General features: G+C 44.1%; 1 protein-coding gene across 22 annotated transcripts in view; it reads right to left on the minus strand.

Moving 5' to 3' along the window:
• The window catches only part of CADPS (calcium dependent secretion activator), a 217,976-nt gene that overhangs the window by 86,918 nt on the left and 111,174 nt on the right, over positions 1-19,884 (minus strand). For all 22 annotated transcript variants that reach the window (XM_069865973.1, XM_069865976.1, XM_069865974.1 and 19 more), the window contains exons 10-12: positions 14,329-14,437; positions 13,321-13,533; positions 2,150-2,286 (exon numbers count right to left, since the gene is read on the minus strand). In XM_069865973.1, coding sequence (XP_069722074.1) covers positions 2,150-2,286; positions 13,321-13,533; positions 14,329-14,437 — 459 coding nt within the window. The remainder of the gene's footprint in view (positions 1-2,149; positions 2,287-13,320; positions 13,534-14,328; positions 14,438-19,884) is intronic.

Consider the following 19,884-nt stretch of genomic DNA (forward strand, 5'->3'; position numbering starts at 1 on the left):
TTTCATAGGGACGCCTGGCTCAGCCACTGAAAGGGCTCCCAATAATGTTGTTTAACCTGGTTCCAGGAAAGGAGGTGATGCTGAGTTATCCTCTGTGTCAGTAAAGCCACTATGTCTGGGTAAGTCTTCCTTTGCACCTTCACGTCCACGTTTGAAAACAGGAAGAGCTGTGATGATGCAAAACTCTGTGAGACCTTGTATGGGAATGTCCTGTAGGGAGAATAACAATTGCCCAGCAGCACACAGAGCGGACAGAGCAGGCTTACCATGGACTCATAGCTCCTCCAGGCAAGCCAGCACAGTGCTACCTCCAATGTCCCACAGACATACGAAGAGCAATGGGAGCTCTTTGCAGAGGAATTGAAATTTTGAGGTCAGTCTGTTTTTTACATTACAATCAGGACAAAACCATATCAAAATAAGTAAAGAAACATGTGAAATCCAAGCACAGGTGAACACAGCCCATTATTTTCTTCTTCATAACACTCTGCAATGGGTGATTTGAAAGAAGATGGTTAGCGGGTGATGTTCTGCTCCCAAAGAGGCACAAGTCTTGGTGCTGAGGGGAACTCCACCACTCCAGTAGCTCCTAGCAAGGGCCTAAACATCTCAGTAACAAGCAGATGTGTGGCTGGTGGGTTTCTTGAAGAGAAACATTATTAATAACTTTCAGTGATAGCCTTGCACCTCTCCATGAGTTTAATTCAACCACCACAGCTCTCTCACCAGACCCAAGACTGCATAGAGACAAACGAGCTGCAAGCCAACCTGTCAGACATGCATGAATGGGGATGGACTTCCTAGGGTCAGCCATGCGTAGGGAGCAGAAGCTGCATGCCAAACTCACTGCCTGCTGGAGCAAAGACCTTGATGGAACTGGTGAGAAACCTGTTGCAGGTCTGACAATGCTCCCACCAAGCCTGCTTGTACCACCTGGGTATCTGCGAGTAAAGTGCACGCTGCAGCCTTCCCCCACCCCATCCTTACCTCAAGGGATGTCCACAACCGTCCTGTCCCTGCCTCTCATCAAGAAGGTGATAACTCACTGCTGCTAATGGCATTTACTGCATCTTAGCCTCTATGAGGAAATCAGGCCTTGCATGTGGCGCAAGGAGCAGAGCAGGTGAGAAGAGCATCATGGTGGAGAAGGACACGATTTGAGACTTGACAGGTTTACTGCCAACTGCTCAGTTGTGTTCCCAGATCACTGCTTTTAACAGCAAGCCACTCAAGAGCCCCATCCCCACAGCTGGCAAAAGGTGAAGGCTATCAGCACAGGGTGGTCCTTCTGCTAAAGCAGCCTACAATGACACTCTGGTGTGGAGGTTTCTGTGCAACATGAGGGTGGCAGGTCAGGATCTGTCCTATGCCATATTCAGGACAGGACCCACATTTCAGGCCCCTCTAGAAAGGCTTCATCCTATTGTTTTCTCAAAATCTAAGAGTCTTTTCACCCTCCCCACCAAAACTACTAAAAATTAATTTTTCAAGTTGTATTGAAATATCTAAGAGCCCCCAAGTGCTGCACCCCAGCCAAAGGCTACAAACCACCCTGAAGCACCTCAGTGCCACTGTCCTATAGACCATGTTACACAGTGGTGGGCTGAGAGCTGCAACCTGTGCTAAGGGGAATAAACAGGATGGGCACACACCTACATGAGCCTGGACAGACTGCAGCGTCACTGCAGTTATCCACCTAGCCCCATCTGTTATCTGCTTGGGATCCCGGCTCATAAAGAAACACAAAGCTGGGCCACAGTTATTGCAGGTGGGACTCCACTGACATGGGAGGTGGTACCAGACCATCACCTCTCCCCTGTTCTTTCATCCAGAAGACTCTGGTAGGTAGCGCAGGAGGCTGCAAAATGCTGCTTTCTACTTCACATCCCCACACTGGCATTTGTTGTTGCAGGAAGAAACATTTCAAGCATTGCAAACAGAAATGATAAAGACAGTGCAGCTGGAGAAGAACAGCAGTAGTTAGCTCACTGCAGGGAGCCTCTCAACAGTAAGTACCTCTGGGCCAAATTCAAACCTGGTGTAAACAAGAAGTCAATCTTCCAGCAACAGGGGGATTAGCCCCCACTTGCACTAGCTTTGACTTTGCTGAGTGATGTTTATATCACTAGAGACCAAAGAATATACTTGCCAGACAAGAATAGGAATCATTAAGTCTGTGGTCCAAAGTGAGGCGCTGAACCATCTCAAAGAGTGAAGCGTGGTCAAAGTTACAGGGATTGGAAGAGATAAATTCATCCATGCCATGCTTTTGAGCTCTATCTGCATCTGTTCATTTATACATATAGAGAAAGACACCATTTAGAGAGATATAAGACATTTTAGTTGACAAATACAACAGAAAAAAATATACAGTGTGAAGCATGAAAGCTAAATATCTCCTCTTGCCTACATTGCCATTAACGTTTCTCTTTGCAGGCTATACAGTACACTTTTCCATTGTCAACTTGCATCAGTTATGGACTATCTTATTGCATTTAGGCAAAAGATTTTAGAATTAACATCTTGTCAACTGCTCATCACAGTGCATTTATTCTGTACTTGAAACCAGAACACAAACCCAAGAACTTAGTCTGTATTTTACAATACGCTATGAGTTAACAGAATCTTGGCTCACATAAGTAAATTAGCTCCTATTTAGATAGTTGCGATTAATTATAATAGATTCTGCCATTCTAATGAAGTTACAGCCATAGCATTTTTCTCTACATTTACTAGGTTTTCTAGGTATCAGACCAGTTACATTGTTCTTTCTCCAAATGTCAATGTTTGTCTCCCCATGGCAATTTTTTTCCTAATGAAAACTTTAAATGCTACCTCACCAAAATAAAAAGATGCTCTTTTAAGCATTACTAGGAAGTTAAATTGATACGTAGCTTGTTGTCACTGATGCAGGAACCTGATAGCGCCGGAACTGCCAGTCATTCCAACGGAGGGACTGAATTTCCCCTGCCTGGATTACAAGCTGCCATTTTTGGGTGAATTAACAGCCTCAACGTATTCACACTTCTCTGGTTTGGGTGACGTTTGCGGGCATTAAATCCTAGGGGCTAATTAATTAATCTCAACATGGTTAACTAAAAATACACCGAATTCAGCAGTGGAAATGAAGCAGCCGAGCTGGCCTGGGTGCGGCCAGCCGGGACCCTGCTGGGAGCAGGCTTTGTTCTACCAGTGGCCAGAGAATTAAAGGACACCTTTCACTTGGTTTTGTCCATGCTCAGCTTCCTACTATATGGGTTCTTGCCAAATTCTCAACAAAGAAAACAGGATTTAAATCCTTCCCCTGTTTATAGCCTCCTAGGGGAACTGGGTGGCCTCGAAACAATGGGCTGAAAGGACACAAAAATGCAGCTTTCCACAATAGTAGTATATGGTAACTGTATTTGTTTTAAAACAAAATCCCTCTTTACCAGAAAAAAAACCAAAAACTCCTTAATTAAAAAATAAATGATGAATAAAAAGAGCTTTAAATGACAATGAGATAGTGTTCTTTTATATATCTTTTACTATTAAGCTATGAAGGATGGCATGTCTCCCTAAACACCTCATTCCTGTCTGTGCTCTCAGCTATTACTGATCCTTGAGAACAATCTTTACATTGTCTATATAGTCTGTCGTTAGCTGTGTACAAACTGTATAAATACTATCACCCACTGGAAAGAAATCAGACAAATTAAAACATGTAACATTTCAATTAGCTGCTAGCAATACTTAATTCAGCAGTAGCTGGCAATATTCCTCATTAAAACCCTGCCGAATAAACACTGATTTTTTTTTTTCCCTACAGCTGGTGAATTTTTGAGGGTCCGTTCCTCCGGTTTGCTCTGTGTGCTGGTTCCTGCTCCCTTCCCCCCCGAGTCCCCCGAGACCCTCTGTCTCTGCCAGCAGCAGCGCCACTGACGTGGCAGCACGAGGGCTGGCTTGGGGGCCAGGGACAACCTCCCCGTGGTGTGCATCACCTCCCCAGCACCTCTCCTGCATCCCAGGCTGTGGGATGTGCCGCCCACCCAGCCCAGGAGCTCACGGCTTGGCTGGCTCCTGTCTCTTTTGACAGCTTTCTGCCCCATCGTTTCTGTCCCTCTGGGCCAAGACGATGTGATTGCGTTCACTCCCAAAGAGTTTGTCTATGCTGTTTTCGATTCCATCCCTAGCGCCCGCAAAATGTTTTAACAGATATTATCAGACTATTTTTAATGGCTTGCTGCTCTGCCCAGCTCCTCGGAGTTGACTGCAAGCTGACAAATTGGCTGGAGGCCTTCATTTGCCAGCTTCGCTCAGAGATTTTATTACTTTTCAATTAGGAGCCCTGATACACTGTCAATCCTCTTGCTCAGCCAGCGAGGCTCCGAGAGCCGAGTAAATCAGCTGGAAATGTGAAGAGTCCTCTAGCCCTTTAGCTGCTGAACTTTCCTGAGCAGATGTGCTAGAAAGCATGTTTGAAATTAACATTTTTTACTCCAGACTAACAAGCTTTTCCCACTTTATATTCCCTGAGCAAGGTGGGAACAGCATGGACCTTCGGCGGGTGTGAACCAGCTGAAGCTCTGCTGGTTTCTGTGGAGCTGGAGGTCTCTTCTGGGCTTTTTAAAATCTCCCTGCCCAAGGCAGGGCAACAGACAATTCTCTGCCAGGCGTGAGAACCAACACAGAGATTAAACAGCCTTCATGACTGTCCATACTCAGGGGCAATTTTGCTTTCATTAATTGCATCCTGTTGGGTGCCTGCTCAAAAGCCCATTCGCCCCAAATCTCACCACCTCAGAGCAACTACCCAAAGCGAGCGGCATCAGACCACGCACTGCATGAGCTCAAGTGACCAAACAAGTATGAGCCGCATGACTTCTGCTTGGCTGGTGGTTTAAAACATGGGTTTCTTCCTGGGGAAGGAAGATACCCAGCCCCAGCCTGAGCAAACCCTTCTGCAGCAGCAGAGCAGTGGGGCCGTGTGGGTGCCCATTGCCTACCCAGGCGATGGTGTCCACTGAAAGTGTCTTTGAAGAACGCTACTACACACACAAACTTCTCTTAAATGGAACATCTGCTCTGGGCTAGATGATTAAAATTCATAAGAATAACTAGGAGTAGGTTAAAAATGACAATCCTATAGTCAACTTACCTTCCCTTAATTAACTGTTAGAAATTAAACATGCCACGCAACTTGCAATTCAGTTTGGCATTTCAATTTTTCCAATGGAACTGCTTTTAAAAATGAAACTTTGGAATGAAATTATACTAAAAGCATTAAACTTCCTAGGTAATACAAGAAGAAAAGGATAAATCTAAATATATTGTTCCTCCGCTCCAGACAGCTGCTCTGAGATTTAAAATAATGCTCATATCTGCATACAAAGTAAGTTTTATATCATCTAACCTACCCTCTTTCAAAACGTCTTGTACAGTTTGAATGAGATTTTAAACAAACTACAAAATAAGAACAGCTAATATTCACACCCAAACTGTACAGCTAATTTGAAAGCACTTTAAATGAATTGTTTCAGTCAAATACGGTTGCTTTTTTGACCCTGCTCTGTTATTCTAGCTAAAAAGAAAGGAGAAACCAGAGAAAGAAAGTTATACGATGCTCCAGTAATTTACAATCCCTTCCCAAGGTGCCGTGCCAAGCTCGCTGGTGCTTCTTTGTTAGGGGCCCCAGCCAAAACGCTGCTGCAGGCCCTCCAAAGTTACCTTACACATCCAGCCAAGCTGCGCACAACTGCAGCTGAAAGGGTTCGATGGTGGTCTCAGAGGGAGGCTGCCAGTGGAGGTAAATTGGCAGCACAGACTCTACAGACCTTTATTCTGGAAAACTGCAGACTTTGGTCTTTTATATTACACGTGGTCACCTACATTGCGCTCCTTTTTAAATACTGTCGGGTTTATTTTGTTCCGTCCTCATCCAGTTTGTATTTTATACTGATTCCGTTAACAAGCCCCTGTTGCACACGCTCCCTTCAACAGTTTGATATCAGAGTCTTAAAAATCTGCCAGTGTCGGGGACACAAAGATTCTAACAACAACAACAATAACGCAAACCAAAGGACTGTCCCACCATTTGGTCCCCTGAGGACTGTATTTCTCTTTATCTAACTGTTATTTAAAAAGGAAGAGGCAAAACAGTCAACTCTCTCATTCTTTTTTTAAATACATTTCCCTGCCCTCTGCCTTTCTTTTGCTTTAGCAATAATTTTGGCAGATTTTGCTCTGAGAGTGGTGAAGTTAATAGCGGGGGACAAGCTCCATAAAAGAATTCTTGTTATAAAAGGCTTTAGGTAGCCATTTTATTGTAAGAATTTCTTACTCCAGATTTATTTCTTTTTGTTAATGAGTGACTTTGTTTTAGTACCAAAGGCAACTGAACATCCAGGAAATTTTACGACACATTTGCTTATTAAAAAAAAAAAACCAAAACAAAAATCAAAGCAAAACAAAAAAACCCCCAAACAACTGTAAATTAAAAGGTGACTTTGTATCTTACTCATCTGGAAAATGTGTGCTTGTCATATCTGCTTGACATTACAAGAATGAAGATGTGGTTTGGACAGTAACAAACAATGACACTAGTCAACCTCATCAGGAGACATGAAATAAAGGAATGACAATGATTGATGGCAGCTATTCATTTACAGATATTTCTAGAAAACTCCTCGCTGCCTGGCTGGGCAAAGAGGGAGAAGTTCTCCAGCCTGTGTGGTGCTGGCCGGTCACTCTCCGTGGCAGGTGGGTGACACCGTGCCCACCACAACCTGCCGCACGCTCAGCCACATGCTCCCCACCGGCTCTCTCTGCTCCCGCAGAGCTAACGGACACGCTTGGGCTGTGCCTCGTTAAAGAAACACCCAGGGAAAGCACCTAGAAAACTTGGTTTGTTTGGCTGCGTGGAGCGAGAGGCTTTCCCAGCGAACAGGGGTGTTCTGAGGGGAACCGCACCGGGTCTCGCAGCACCAGGCTGCTGGTGGGGAGCGCACGGCTGCTGGCAGGGCCAGCTGGTGACACTGCCTTCCCCTCCTCGCTGCGCACTATGGCATCGCCCCCTCCAAAAAGTGATACGTGTGTATGTGTGAGTCTGTGTGTCCCGGGCTCCGCAAACCTCCTCCCCGCTGCGAGCGGTGGCCGCTGCAGCCGCCTGAACTCGCCTCTTGGCTGGCTATCGCAGAACTCTTTATTCTCTATATTATCCCATGTTAGGACATAGCTTTACGTTTATTTGGGTGTTTAGTCCTGTGTTTTATGGCTTTTCCCTTGCTGCAAACAAACTCCTTTCTGCTCGGGTTATGGTTTTAAAAAAGGATTATGACTGTTCCTGTATATAAGCAGACACACCAGGCACTAAACTGAAATCTCAGTTATCTAATGTTTGGTATTTAAATCAATTTGTAGTATGCACTTACACAATTCCTAGTGTGGCAAGTTAAAAACAGTTTTAGAAGAGCTATTTATAATATAAAACATTGTTTCACAGCATTTTTGTAACTATTTAAAAATATATTGAATTGGATGACTGCAGAAACCTGTGAATTTGTATTTCATAAGTTAGAGTCCCATGCTTCTTAAAGCACGTAGAAGTGATTTACAAGCTAGTTTTAAATTCATGCGAGTTATGTGAGAACTGAATTAACATTTTAATTCTGCATTCCTGCAATGAAGCATCTGCAAGTTGACAATATAGAAGACACAGCAGCGTTCTCATGATATCTCTAACTATCTAAAAAAAAATAAATAAAGCAATTAAAGCGCAAAACTAATAATCTAATAGGATAGCAATGCATTGTAGTGCAAATACATGTAATGTTGCCAGACCCAAGTTCATTCATTCATTCACTCTTTCTTTCTTTCTTTCAAAGTGGCAAAAATCTGTATTTCCATCGAATTAAAACTTTTTTTGTTTTTGGTTTTTTTTTTTTTGGTGGTAAAGTCTGATGAGAATCCTCTTTGGAAATCCAAACATTTAGAAAACAAAAAAAGAGAAAGAAAAAAGAAAGTGTCTGCTGAGAAGGAATTCTGCCTGCTACCCAGGGGTATATTTATACACACACACACACACACATACTCACACACAGGAAAAAAAAAGAAGAAAAAAGAAACAAAAGGAAGAAGAAGGAAAAAAAGAGTCTTGCTTGATGGCCAGGAGGGATGACACCGCCTGTTCCTTCTCATAATTGCATTCAGATACTCTGGATACATATTTGCCAGCTCTCATGACCCACGGATGCTATTCCCTCCTAAGGAAAGCAGGCACTCACCAGGTACTAGAGAAGCAGCTTTTAACACCAATAAAGGATTTATACTGAGTGTATTTAGGACTGAACAAAGACTAAGGAGAAGCTCTTTTACAGCACAAGCCTGTGTTTTTATCTTTTTCAAAGTAGGCATTCCAGTGGGAAAAGGTAACATTACAATTCCCCTGGCTTATTCTTTGGCAAACGTTGCTTTGATTAGTGATAGAGACCCAGGCTAAAATATTCATTTATGGTAATTTCGGGGAACAGCAGCACCGCTCCAAGATGAATGCATTTAAGACAGAGCAGATCAGCACCTCCAAACCTGGAGTGACCCAGGGTGCTGCCGCTTGCTGCCAAAATCATCCTCTACTGAGTTTACAGGAGAGAGAACTACACACCTTGATGAGCCAGGTTTGTTCGTGCAAGGCATGTGAGGAGGAGGCTTTGGGGGGGGTTCTGTAGAGTCCTGCTCCTCATCTAGATCTCTCAGGGTCTCCTGCACTGCCTTTCTATGCTTTGAGATGTTCATGGTTAGACCCGCATGCTGGTGCGCTGCACCAAGATAATCATCGGCATGGAGAGAAGGGATATTGTCAGAGTGCAAAATGATCTGTTTTCAGGCAGGAAGCAGTCAACTAGATGTAAATTCCATGAAACAAAAGAAGGTATTATTTACAGTTTTATTGTGATGTTAATTAATATTTACATCTTGGAATGAAAAATAGAAATGTTAATGATTGGCTTTACTAAGAGGATCACTTGATGCCAATGTGAAAGCCAGGGAGAGAAGGCAATTATGCAAACATCACATGCATCCTAATTTCAGTATGGAAACTTACATTTCAAACCTCAATTCAGGAAAATAACATGGAAAGTTTGTACTACAAAATCTAAACATGAGAAAGATTTAAGAGGAAAAAAAAGCACATTGCATATGTCAGATAATCTAGTCTGATTATCTGAGCTGTGCTAGCTACAGGGAAGCACTTACCCTTGAGTCCAGCTAGAAGTTAGCAGGGTAAGAAGGAACAAACCAGAATAACATAAAGACTAGCAACAAGGCTCAGGAAAGCAGACAGGAGCCCTAACCTAGCAGCTAAATACTTGGGCTCAAGCAAAGAATGGAAAAGAAACTTAAAGAAAATCAAACCAACCAAAAAAACACCCCACTTATAGCTGAAAAGTTCGTAAGCAGCTCAATAAATCTTGCTACTTGTTATGGGGGAACAAATCATGACAAATTCTCAAAACAACCAACTCTTTGTATATGGTGTGATTAACAGTCATTAAATATAAACAGACATTAAAAAATGAAATATAACCACAAGTGATACATAAAACAAATATGGACCAATCTTCCATGTTAAAAAGAAAAGGGTTTCAAAAGAAATGAACGTTGAACGTGTTTGGGAATTTTGTTTGATGCATCACTAACACAGAACAAAAAAAGACTGGTGCTTTCAGACAAGTGACCACTTTTATGAAGCTTAAATATTGCCAAAAGGTGTAATAGGTATTGGCAGCATTATTGGCTATAATACTGTGCATGATTCCAACAGTAAACAAGAACAGTTTTGGGTTTTTTCTTTTATAATGCAAACATTGGAGAAAAGCACAGCTTGGCGTGAATGGAGTTTTTCTTTTAAATTGTAGCAAAACAAAAAAAGCAAAACTTTCCACTCTAACAGGTATTGTTCACCCACATAAAAGGGATTGTAGAGTCATACATAAATTAATGAATAGCAGGATCTATTTTTTTCAGTACTTAAATTGCAAATAAAATAAACTCCACCCTGGTTCGGAGCTGTCTGTTTAATTCCAAGTCAAGCACTGGTATCGAACTGCGGATTGAGAATTTGAGTGCTGCTGAAGTTTGTATTTACTAAGTCAAAAGGGGTGGGAACCAAACAAATTTGCTACTTCTCCCAAGTCTCCCCAACAGCAAAATATATTCTTCTCAAGTTTCTCTTTAACAGACAGCTCCATCGCTGGAGCGGAGGGCTGGATTTTCTCTGCATGAGCATGCATGTGCATGTGCCATCTTGGACTACTACAACATGAAAGCTATAACAACAGTTATTCGTCAAATGGCTTAACATTTACTTCTTTGCATGTCCTCATTCACCATAGCCTCTAGTAAGCGCAAAAATATGACAGGTATAAAGATAAATATACAAGAATAAAATGTCTCGCAAAAGTCCTTACCTTTCTGCAGGCAAAAAAACCAACAAACCAAATCAAAACCAAACCAAAAAACCCAAGCAAAAAAACCCAATGACAAACCAAGACCCTTTTAAAAATGCAATACTTGATGTTTGAATTTTGAGACTGAAGGAGCTGAGATATGCACTTGTGCATTTAAGACTCCTGATAAGCCATCATGTGTGGCATGCATGACTCACTTCTGCTGCTTATTATTTAACTGCTGCACCCAATGACTTTTACAACGAGCTTTGCCACATACAAACACTGAAATATGAAAAATGAGTAGCTCTTGCCATTGAGGTGAAGGTTTACTATGGTGTGCTGCCCTCCTCCTCTTGCAGGATGCAGATCCTGTGCACAAAGAGCTTTCAGAGGGATCTAGATCCAAGGGAAGAGGAGGAGGGAAGACTGAGGACAAAACACGCTAGCCTAGAGGATGCTAAAGTAGCAAGTCATCGTCAGATCAAGGAGCCAACTGTTTTCCCCCTTCCACGCTTTGGCACAACACAACTGAAAGGGTTTCCCAGTGCCTGCAGCAAAAAGGGGAGCCTGAAGCCACCCAGCTTATGGAGAAAACACATTGCAGATGGGAAAAGGGTCGTGGCATAAAAAAAGCTGAATGATTCAGATTTGGAGCTGGGATCTGCATGAGAACAAGTGAGAGAAACTAAAGGCAGATCTGGACCCTCTCGGATGCCCCAGAAGGACCAGGGTGTGAAATCTCAGTTGTTTTCACTAGAAGCGAGGATGGGGGATCCCTGGTTCCTGGCAGACAAGTGAGATGGAAAAAGCAAGGTCAAACCTATGGCATTTCCACAGCTTTAAGCGTGGTCTGACTGATATGGGACTGCATGACCAGGAGCAGCACAAGTCTCTGGCAGACTTGCTGGGCTGGGCTTAGGTGCAGAGAAGATTCCTAGGCTCAGTCACCGACTGTGCTGCTTCCTGGCAAGGACTAGGACAAACCAGCTGCCCTTTTTCCATCCCAGTAACCTAAGCAGGGGCGTTGAGCTCTCCCCATGCACACAGAGCTGGGCTGTACATGGAGACAACACATCTGAAAGTCCATGACCCTGCGCATCCCCCTTCCCTTCCCAAACTCCTGTCAGACTTGGCTACAGCTGCTGCCAGACAATTACAAGGCATCTGTGAAAGGGACTGTTCACTTGTCCCCACATATTGGTCTGGCAAAGTGAAAACTCTGTAAACTTCAGGAATTTACCCAACAGAAAAATTCTCCAGGACTGATGTCTGCAGGAATGCGATAAGCCTGGAGGTCTTCCCCAGTCTGTTGTTCTCTCACTATCCTCATCCTAATCCGCCAGGATCATGCTGGGACAAGCAGGAGTGCATCCTCTTTGCATCAACCACAGAGCTTCCTTCAGCACTGCTTGCTAGGAGAGGGAGCTACAAGCAGCATCCCACTGCTGCTCTCCCTTACCGCGCTTTGAAGATTTTAAGCATGTGAAAAAGCACCTGTAGAAGGACCTGTGCATGCTCCATTCATGAACCTGGGCAGAGGGACACACAGCCCCTGGGAGTGCTCTCAGGTCAGCATGGCTCAGCCAGCTCTAGAGGTGAATCACAGCCAGTAAAGTCACTCGTAAAACCCTAATTCCCAGCTCCCATTCTGGTTTTCTGGGGGGCAATCCGTCCTCCCCAACTCCAATCCTTCACAGCCTGCACCCCCAAAGCCAATGACCTGACTGGGCTGAAGATGACGGTCACTGAGATGAAAATACTGACTATGGGTTGACCACGCTACATCATGCTACGTCCTCACCAACAGCAGCAACAATGCAAAGCAGAAGGGATCCAAAATCTGTAGGCATGTGGAGGACAAGGCAAAAAAAAGGAAAAAAGCAGCAAGCAGAGGTTTTCAGCTGTAATACTGATGGTCCAGATGTATGTCTTGCATTGTTATTTTCTAGAAATACTTCATATAAAGAAGTTAAATCAATACAAAAGGCAGTCAAACGATATTGATAAGCAAGGGGCAGATTTTCTGAGCTCCTTACAACAAAATACTCCATATGAGTTTTACAGAGGCTATTTTTAAATGTTAAAATGTGACTTAATCAGGATAATTTACTAATATTTACCATTTTCCTTACTTTACATATACTTTATGATATCAATTCTTAAATTTCACTGAAACGAGCAAGAACTGCTGTGTGTTACACAACAAAGAGGCTCCAGACGTGTGATCGAGACCTTCAAGAAAAATGAGTGAAGAGGTATTCATCTGGTTTATAATCAAATTACATTTGCAAGACAAAAGAAATTACTCTAAATTTCAAATTAAGCAAACTGGGTATAACTGCACAGGACATGAAGCACAGCTACGACTTAAAAGATGATTGCTTTAAATTCACATCTAACTGGCCTGCAAAGCAACCTGTTAAAAATACCATATGTTTTCCTACAGTTGAATATTCAACAGGAGACCTCTTTTTGTGTGTGCATTTCGTACTTGCAAGATTTGCACCTGTAGTTCTGAGCACGTGATGCGTTTGATAGACAGCTAATGGCGCTAATGAATCGCTCTGATCTGGGCATGCAGTTCATTGTGTGAGGGTAAAACACGTCTGCCGAAAGCAAGCTGGGTCTCAGGCTCTCAGATCCCAGTCTCTCCTTCATCAAGTATTGCACTTTAAAATACTCATCGACAAGTTCCCCAAGGAATTTTGTTTCTTGGGTTTGGTTGTGTTAAACACACAGGTTAATTGGGTCTGGATCCACTGATGCAAAAAGCAGCTTAATGATAATGAAAATAATTTCATTTTGAAGTCTGAAATGTGTGCAAAAATTTACAACAGTGCAGAAAATCTTTCCATTAAAGAATTCTGCTCTCTAGGAGAACTTGTTTACTTACAAAATTGGGAGATCGGGGCGTCTAGCTGGGGTACGTTTCCTCCTTTAGCATTTAGCTTTTGCACCTGGGTAGGCGGCACAGGTTTGTGAGACTGGCCAGTGGCTCGGTACATGGCTTGTACCCACAGGATACGGTCCTGCTCATCGTCACTTGCAAAAATCACTGTGTCTCCTTCTTTCACTGCGTTGAAGAATGCTCTGCCACCTTCCAAACCTGTCAGGAGAGGAAGCAACAAGGAGGTTTCACAGAGTTTCAGGCCAGCCAGGAGATCTCCCCCAGCTTCCCACTCCACTGCTGCCCCGGGTGTCGCCCCACCAGCCCTGTGTTGTCCCAGCTCCTACCCGAGCTCAGTCCTCTCCCCCGCACCAAACTCACCTATAAGAGCCCGCCAGGTCCCCAGGTAGCACCTGGCGCTGTTATAACTAAACAGTTCCCCAACCATGATCCAGGGCATGGTGAGGATCACCAGGTTCAATGTGTTGCCTCACTTAAATAAAAGAAATGTGGTGCTCCTCCACTTGAAGAAGGGTCTCACCACTCAACAGATACCTCCAGGGCATTCTGTCCCCTCCACTCATTTACATTTATCAGAGAGAAAATGAGGCAGGAAAAATGCTGCGTTGGTCCCATAAATATTTTCTACAATAAAGACAGGCATAGCTGCTCACTTTTTATTTAGGGAACATAACCCAAAGGCACAGGTTAGGATCACTACTGATTTGAGCATTTTGTTAACAATCACATTTCTTTGGGATTTAAGTGTCTAATTCACTTAGGCTCCCCAGAAGAGATGAGTCTTTCCCTCCTGTGGTGGAACTCCTAGCTCCTTAGATCTATTTATAGTAAAGTCATGCACAGCTAATGATCAGTACAAACACAAACATATTTATAATAACACCAATCACTGTTCAGCTGCAAGCACAGAGAGAGAGCGAAGGCTCCTGTTGGGGAGCCGTAGGCAGCATGGCGAGCACGAGCACCTGCGGGTGCAGCAGTGACCTGTCGTACCTGGCTGCGGGTCTGTGTAGTCCACAGTGTATCCGTCAAGCTGCAGGAGCTCTTGAGGTTCAGCTTTTTTCTCCCGGTAGCTGCACATAGCAAACGTATACTGACTAACCTGAAGAAAATCACAAAGCTAAGATGGCACCGGGTGATCACGACAAGTCAAACCAAAGTGCTTACAAACGCCGCATGCTGACGGCGTCTTTACAGGGACTGGAGGGCGGTGGGGTAATTCTGACAGTCATTGCCCATATGAGATAGACCGAACTTTTACCAGGCTTTTGCAAAGCTCTCTCTCAATACATCCTGCTGCGGCAGGAATCTAATTCTCTGCATCAGTACATACAGCGGTTTAATTCTCCTCCAAAAGAAGCAGCTCCATGGTTTAAAAACCTTCTATCATTCATCCCCAGACAAGTGTAAGAGTGACACCCTGTCACAAACAATGTGAGCTAAATTGCTAGGTGCCAGTCATATTAAAGCAATCTTAAGATCCCACTGATCTCGGCAGTTGTTGTCATCAGTGCTGTAAATGGCAGCTCTCACTCCTCTGAGGTACCATCTGCATGACACGATACATTCAATGTCAAGCTCTTGACGGAAGCCGACTCAGCTGCGGGGGCTCTGCCAGGCTCCCGAATCGCCTTCAGGAGGCCATCAGGCCACATCAAGGCCCCGCGCGTACTCAGCGTGCTGCGATCTGGATGGTCGGCGAGAAGCTCGTCCAGGGAGGAGAGGATTCTCCATACCCCAGGCTAGGAACTCACGGGGAAATTTACTGTCAAATGATTTCGAATGACTTTGTTAAGGTTGTGTCACATCTTGGATGCCTGACGTAATTTTATTAGTCTGGACATTTTCTTGACCTCTGGAGGAAACTTTAAAACTCTGGTGGGTGGCAATGGATCGTGCTCGTCATTTTTTGGAAGGCGGGAGAGAACCTGAATAACGAGTGAGTAGCTGGGCTGGGGGATTTTGCCTGCGAACTCCAGACAAATTGCTCAGCTATGAATACACATGCAGCACCTATTTTGGTGGCACCCATCACTAATGAAATGTCATTTATTTAAGTCAGGGAACCCATCTATTGGCAACTGGCGTAGCATCTCCCAGTCAGCGCTCGGTTTATTGCTGCCCTCTTTGGGCTTCTGCAAGCTGCCAGCCTGCTCTCAGCAGCCCTGCCTGCACCCTGTTTTCCTCCAGGAACAGCTCCAAAAGCCACCTAAGAATAAACCCTATCATTAACACATTTGTGGGAGTAAGACTAAAAGTGATGCTTTAAGCATCTTGCATCCTCCTTAAAACTACCAGCACTGACAAAAGATTGACAAGTAACAGACCAATAGCAGGAGCACACCAGTGCATATTCTATGCTATGAACTTTGAATGCATACCATCATACCGGCAACACAAAAATTAAAAAGATTAACACGAAGAAATCTAAAAATAACCCAGTGCCCCACAGCACAATATTCTGACGACTCCTGCAGTGTTCACTCTGCTACACTTGCAGTATATTGCTGCCACCTCCTGGAGAAACCCCTGAATGTGCTTTATTTATGGCAAAATCCTGGAGATTTCATCTGAGCGGCGAGGATCCGATTTCTCTGTGTTAGACAGCCTGAACTTGTGCGATAAATTTAATTCCTGAAATGACTCAGTGCTAACGTACACTGACATTGATTGAAAACATTATTACAACTAATAGTTTTTCTTCTCCTCTACATTCCACAGCAACAGGTAAAATTCATTCAGTAGTTCAGTTTCTTCTTCTCTGACCCTGAACATGAGGTCTGAATTTCAGGCTCTTCTTTATGTACAAATAACTCCTCTCATCTTTGGTTCCAGAAAATGTTTTTGAGCCCTATCAACATGCCAGCCATAGCAACGCAGCAGTAATGTATGGAAACACAGGCAGTCATTTCAGAACTTATACTTCGCATGTTAAAAGTCAGAAAAGACAGATGTGGGCTCTGGTGGAGCCATCCTGGGACAGAGAGAAAGCAAATGAGTCTCTTCTGTTAGCAGTCACATGATTTCTTTGGAAGAAGCTGCCCTACATCATTATTAGAAGAGACCTCCAAGAGAAACCTGCAGGTGGGTCTGCAATGTGCAATGAGCCAGGGCTCATCTGGCTTCACGTCCTGCCTCTTCCCTACTCACACAGCCCAAAGGCAAAGCCCGAGCTTTGGATTGCCCGAGAACCTACAGGCAGTAGGCAGGTTAGGATGAGGCTGGAGGGAGGAGACGACTCGCAATGGCCTCTGCAAAAGCTGCCAACTGTGCCATGCAAAGTGACTGCACCTAAACAACCTGAGGTACTGTCTTCAAGGACTGGCATACAGCTTGTCTGTCCTGTCCTGCTGCCTAAAGCATTTACTGGTTGGGGTCAGAAAGAAGTTGATGCCCTGGTTACCAGCGCAATGCGGATTTATGAGCAATGCTAAAGCAAAACACAACAAAACAAGACTCTGCAAAGCTCAGTATGTCATGATCATGCTTGGCTGCTGAATAGCACCATAGGGTCAAGTGGAGATTGCAGCTTGCCTTTCATCAGTCCTCTAAAAGATACTGTGCTTTACTGAGCCTGCTTTCTGTAGAAGCTTAGAAGTGGCCAGACAAGTGAAACAGTTAATAGCAGAAATTAATCTTACAGCCTGCTGAGTTCACACTGAACCATAGCCGAGTATAAGAGTGAGCGAGCAGATGGGATGGGCAGGATAAATGGTTTGAGTAATTGGAAAAAACACATATACAGAGAGGAAACTGAAGGAAGACAGAGGATAAATCTCTGCCCAGTGAGGGACAAGCTCTCAAAGCAGCTGGGATTTCATCCAGGGACTCATTGAGGGCCAGGAAAGGAGCATCTAAGGAAGCCGAACCAAGCAAAACTAAAAAAAGGGAAATAATCCAAAGCTGCCCTCACTGGTTCATTAAAAAAAAAGAAAAATGCTCTGAGAAATAATTTGAGACAAAAGAGCAGAAGGAAAAGCAAGTGGGGAAAAAAGAGAAAAAAGACAAAGAAATTCAGGAAAGGGGAAGCAGACAGCAGGAGACAAATGCCAAAGTTCACTATTCCCAGGCTGCTAAATTAGATCTGACTTTCTTGGCACTTGACCATATTCTGTCACCAGCTATATAATCCAACTGATTAATAAATACAGTAGATATGTATTAACCAGTCCTGACTTCGTCCTTGTTTTTCCACCACTCTCCTGCTCTAGCAAGCACTGTTTTCCCCAGGATCCTGCTCAAACCTGTTAATTGTCCTCCCTCACACTCCAAGCCCAGTCATCTGCCTCCCCCTTTCTCACTGTTGACATAACACTGCCCCACTTGGGTTAAATTCTTAAATGGACCTTCCCTAGATTAACAGCATGCATTTTGTCCCAAGGGAGAGAAACTGTGCTAAGATACTGCCAGCTGTAATACAGCTTTCCACTTTGATGGGAGACTCTCGTCCTCTGGTTGCAGCTGTATGTTGCCTCCCAAGCCCTTTCCTGACACAAATGAGCAGAGGAATGATCTAGCTTAAAGAAATAAATACGAAAACAACATTTTTCACATCTCAGCATGTCCATCCAGCCCTAAACAATTGCACATAGAAGTTTTTCTAACTTCTTCCTTCAAGCAGGAGGTGTGTGCGTGCTCTCTTCGGGCAGGGCTGCATGATGGCAAGCCATCCCGTGTCAGTACAGATGGGAGTGCAGGACCTGCCTGGCTGTGGCATCTATTTAAAGAGCAGATCCAACCCCCCTTGTATTTATCATCAACACTCAAAGTTTCTCAAGAATCACTGCCTATGCCCAGTTCTCAGCGAGGGTCTAACTGAAAACATGATTTAATATGATTACGGGGATCAGCTACGGGTCATTTACCTTGACTTGAGGACCACAGTCCAGGACTGCTGGTGTAGTACACTGCAATTTCACTGAATTATTTTCAAATTCTGTTGGTTATTTGGGTTACCAAACACTTACTTCATTTCATTTTATCCCAAGTCAGCTGAGTTTTGCTGAAAGCAGGAACTGTCACTGTTAGTCTAGATTATAATGAGTTCAGGGAGTCTGTCACTAGAACAATAGATCCAGGCGTAGACACTGCAACTGGTTTTAATCTGCAGAGAGTTGATCTGGTTCCAGCTATGTTCTGCAAACACCATCAGACACAATCAGTTGAAAACTGCTTCAAGCTACTCAGCAGACATGTCATCCAGGTACCATGGAGTGTTACTTCCCATATGCTGCCAGAGCACAGAAATGGGGTTATGACAAGAGAAGAACAGATTCAGTCTGAAATCTCAATGTAATTAATTCACTTGTCCTTAAGAATCATTATGAGAAATTTCCTACCACAAAGCCAGCAAACCCACCAGAACCAACCGTAGTGTTGTTGCCAGTACAGCACATTAGACCTTGCAAAGAATGAATACAAGCTCTGCCAGCTATCAAAAATCCCAGCTTTTACACGACTGAGGGTCTAACTGGCAAACTGGCTGAAATTCATATGCTGTGCTCAGGCAGCTAATATAGCAACCTAAGAAACCCTTATAACATGTACATTTTCTCTCCTAACCAGGCACGGAGAACTTTGCCCTGAACTGCTCCATTGCTTTCGTTTACCACTGCCACTGGCATTACTGTTGCCTTTACGAAGCGTTTTCCTCACTTGTGATGCTGCAGACCATTTCCATCCAAGCTCAGGGCCATATTCTGCCATCACTTTCACACTGCATATCTCAGGATTTAAAATTAGGCAAGTAACGAGTCTCTGCCATGTAATTTACATCTAATCAGTATTCTGCTCTTCTGCTGCTCATCTCAAAGGGTGTCTACGAGAAGGGTGGGCAGCATGCAGAGTGCTCTGCGATTCATTCTAAAGAGAAAACTATCCCCTCTCAACTCATGGGTGCATGCCGGAGGAGCACACACACCAGCTCTGCCAGGAGCACCATGTTGTAAACCTTCCCCAAGGGGCTGAACCAAGTCCACCCAGCAATGTAATGTGCTGCAGAGACAAGGCCCAGTTCTAGAAACAGCACAAAGGAACTGCTCTCATCCACTACACCCAAACAAACCATCTCCTCCCCTGTGCAACCCTCGCAGATATACAGACACAGAAGGTGTGAGGGATTATTCCACCCAAATTACAAGGCAGTTATTGCTCCTTTCCCCTTCTCTCCAGGGCGTACACAAGCCAAAATGCTTCCTGCAGAGCTCCTTTTTCTACATACTCTGTTCATACTGGCGAGGCGTCACTGACACAAGAGACAAACTGCCATAAACACCTTCCTCCTTGGTGTCGCCCACACAGTTTGGCACCTTTGTGCCTTGTTTAAATGGTTATGAAGAGTTTGAGTATCTATTACCATGAATTTCTTAACCACTGGTACCAGAAGGCGAGCGGTACCATCCAACAACATTGAAGAAACTGAGGCCGTGTCCATCTGAAATGGGGAAGGAGAGGCAGGAGAGGGCACAGGACAAGGAGGGGGAAGTTACTTTACAAGGGATGAGACAGGAGACCGAGCTGCAATAGAAGACACTACAGGTAAGGGAGAGA

Source organism: Phaenicophaeus curvirostris, chromosome 11 (assembly GCF_032191515.1).
Source record: "Phaenicophaeus curvirostris isolate KB17595 chromosome 11, BPBGC_Pcur_1.0, whole genome shotgun sequence".
NCBI classification, from domain to species: domain Eukaryota; kingdom Metazoa; phylum Chordata; class Aves; order Cuculiformes; family Cuculidae; genus Phaenicophaeus; species Phaenicophaeus curvirostris.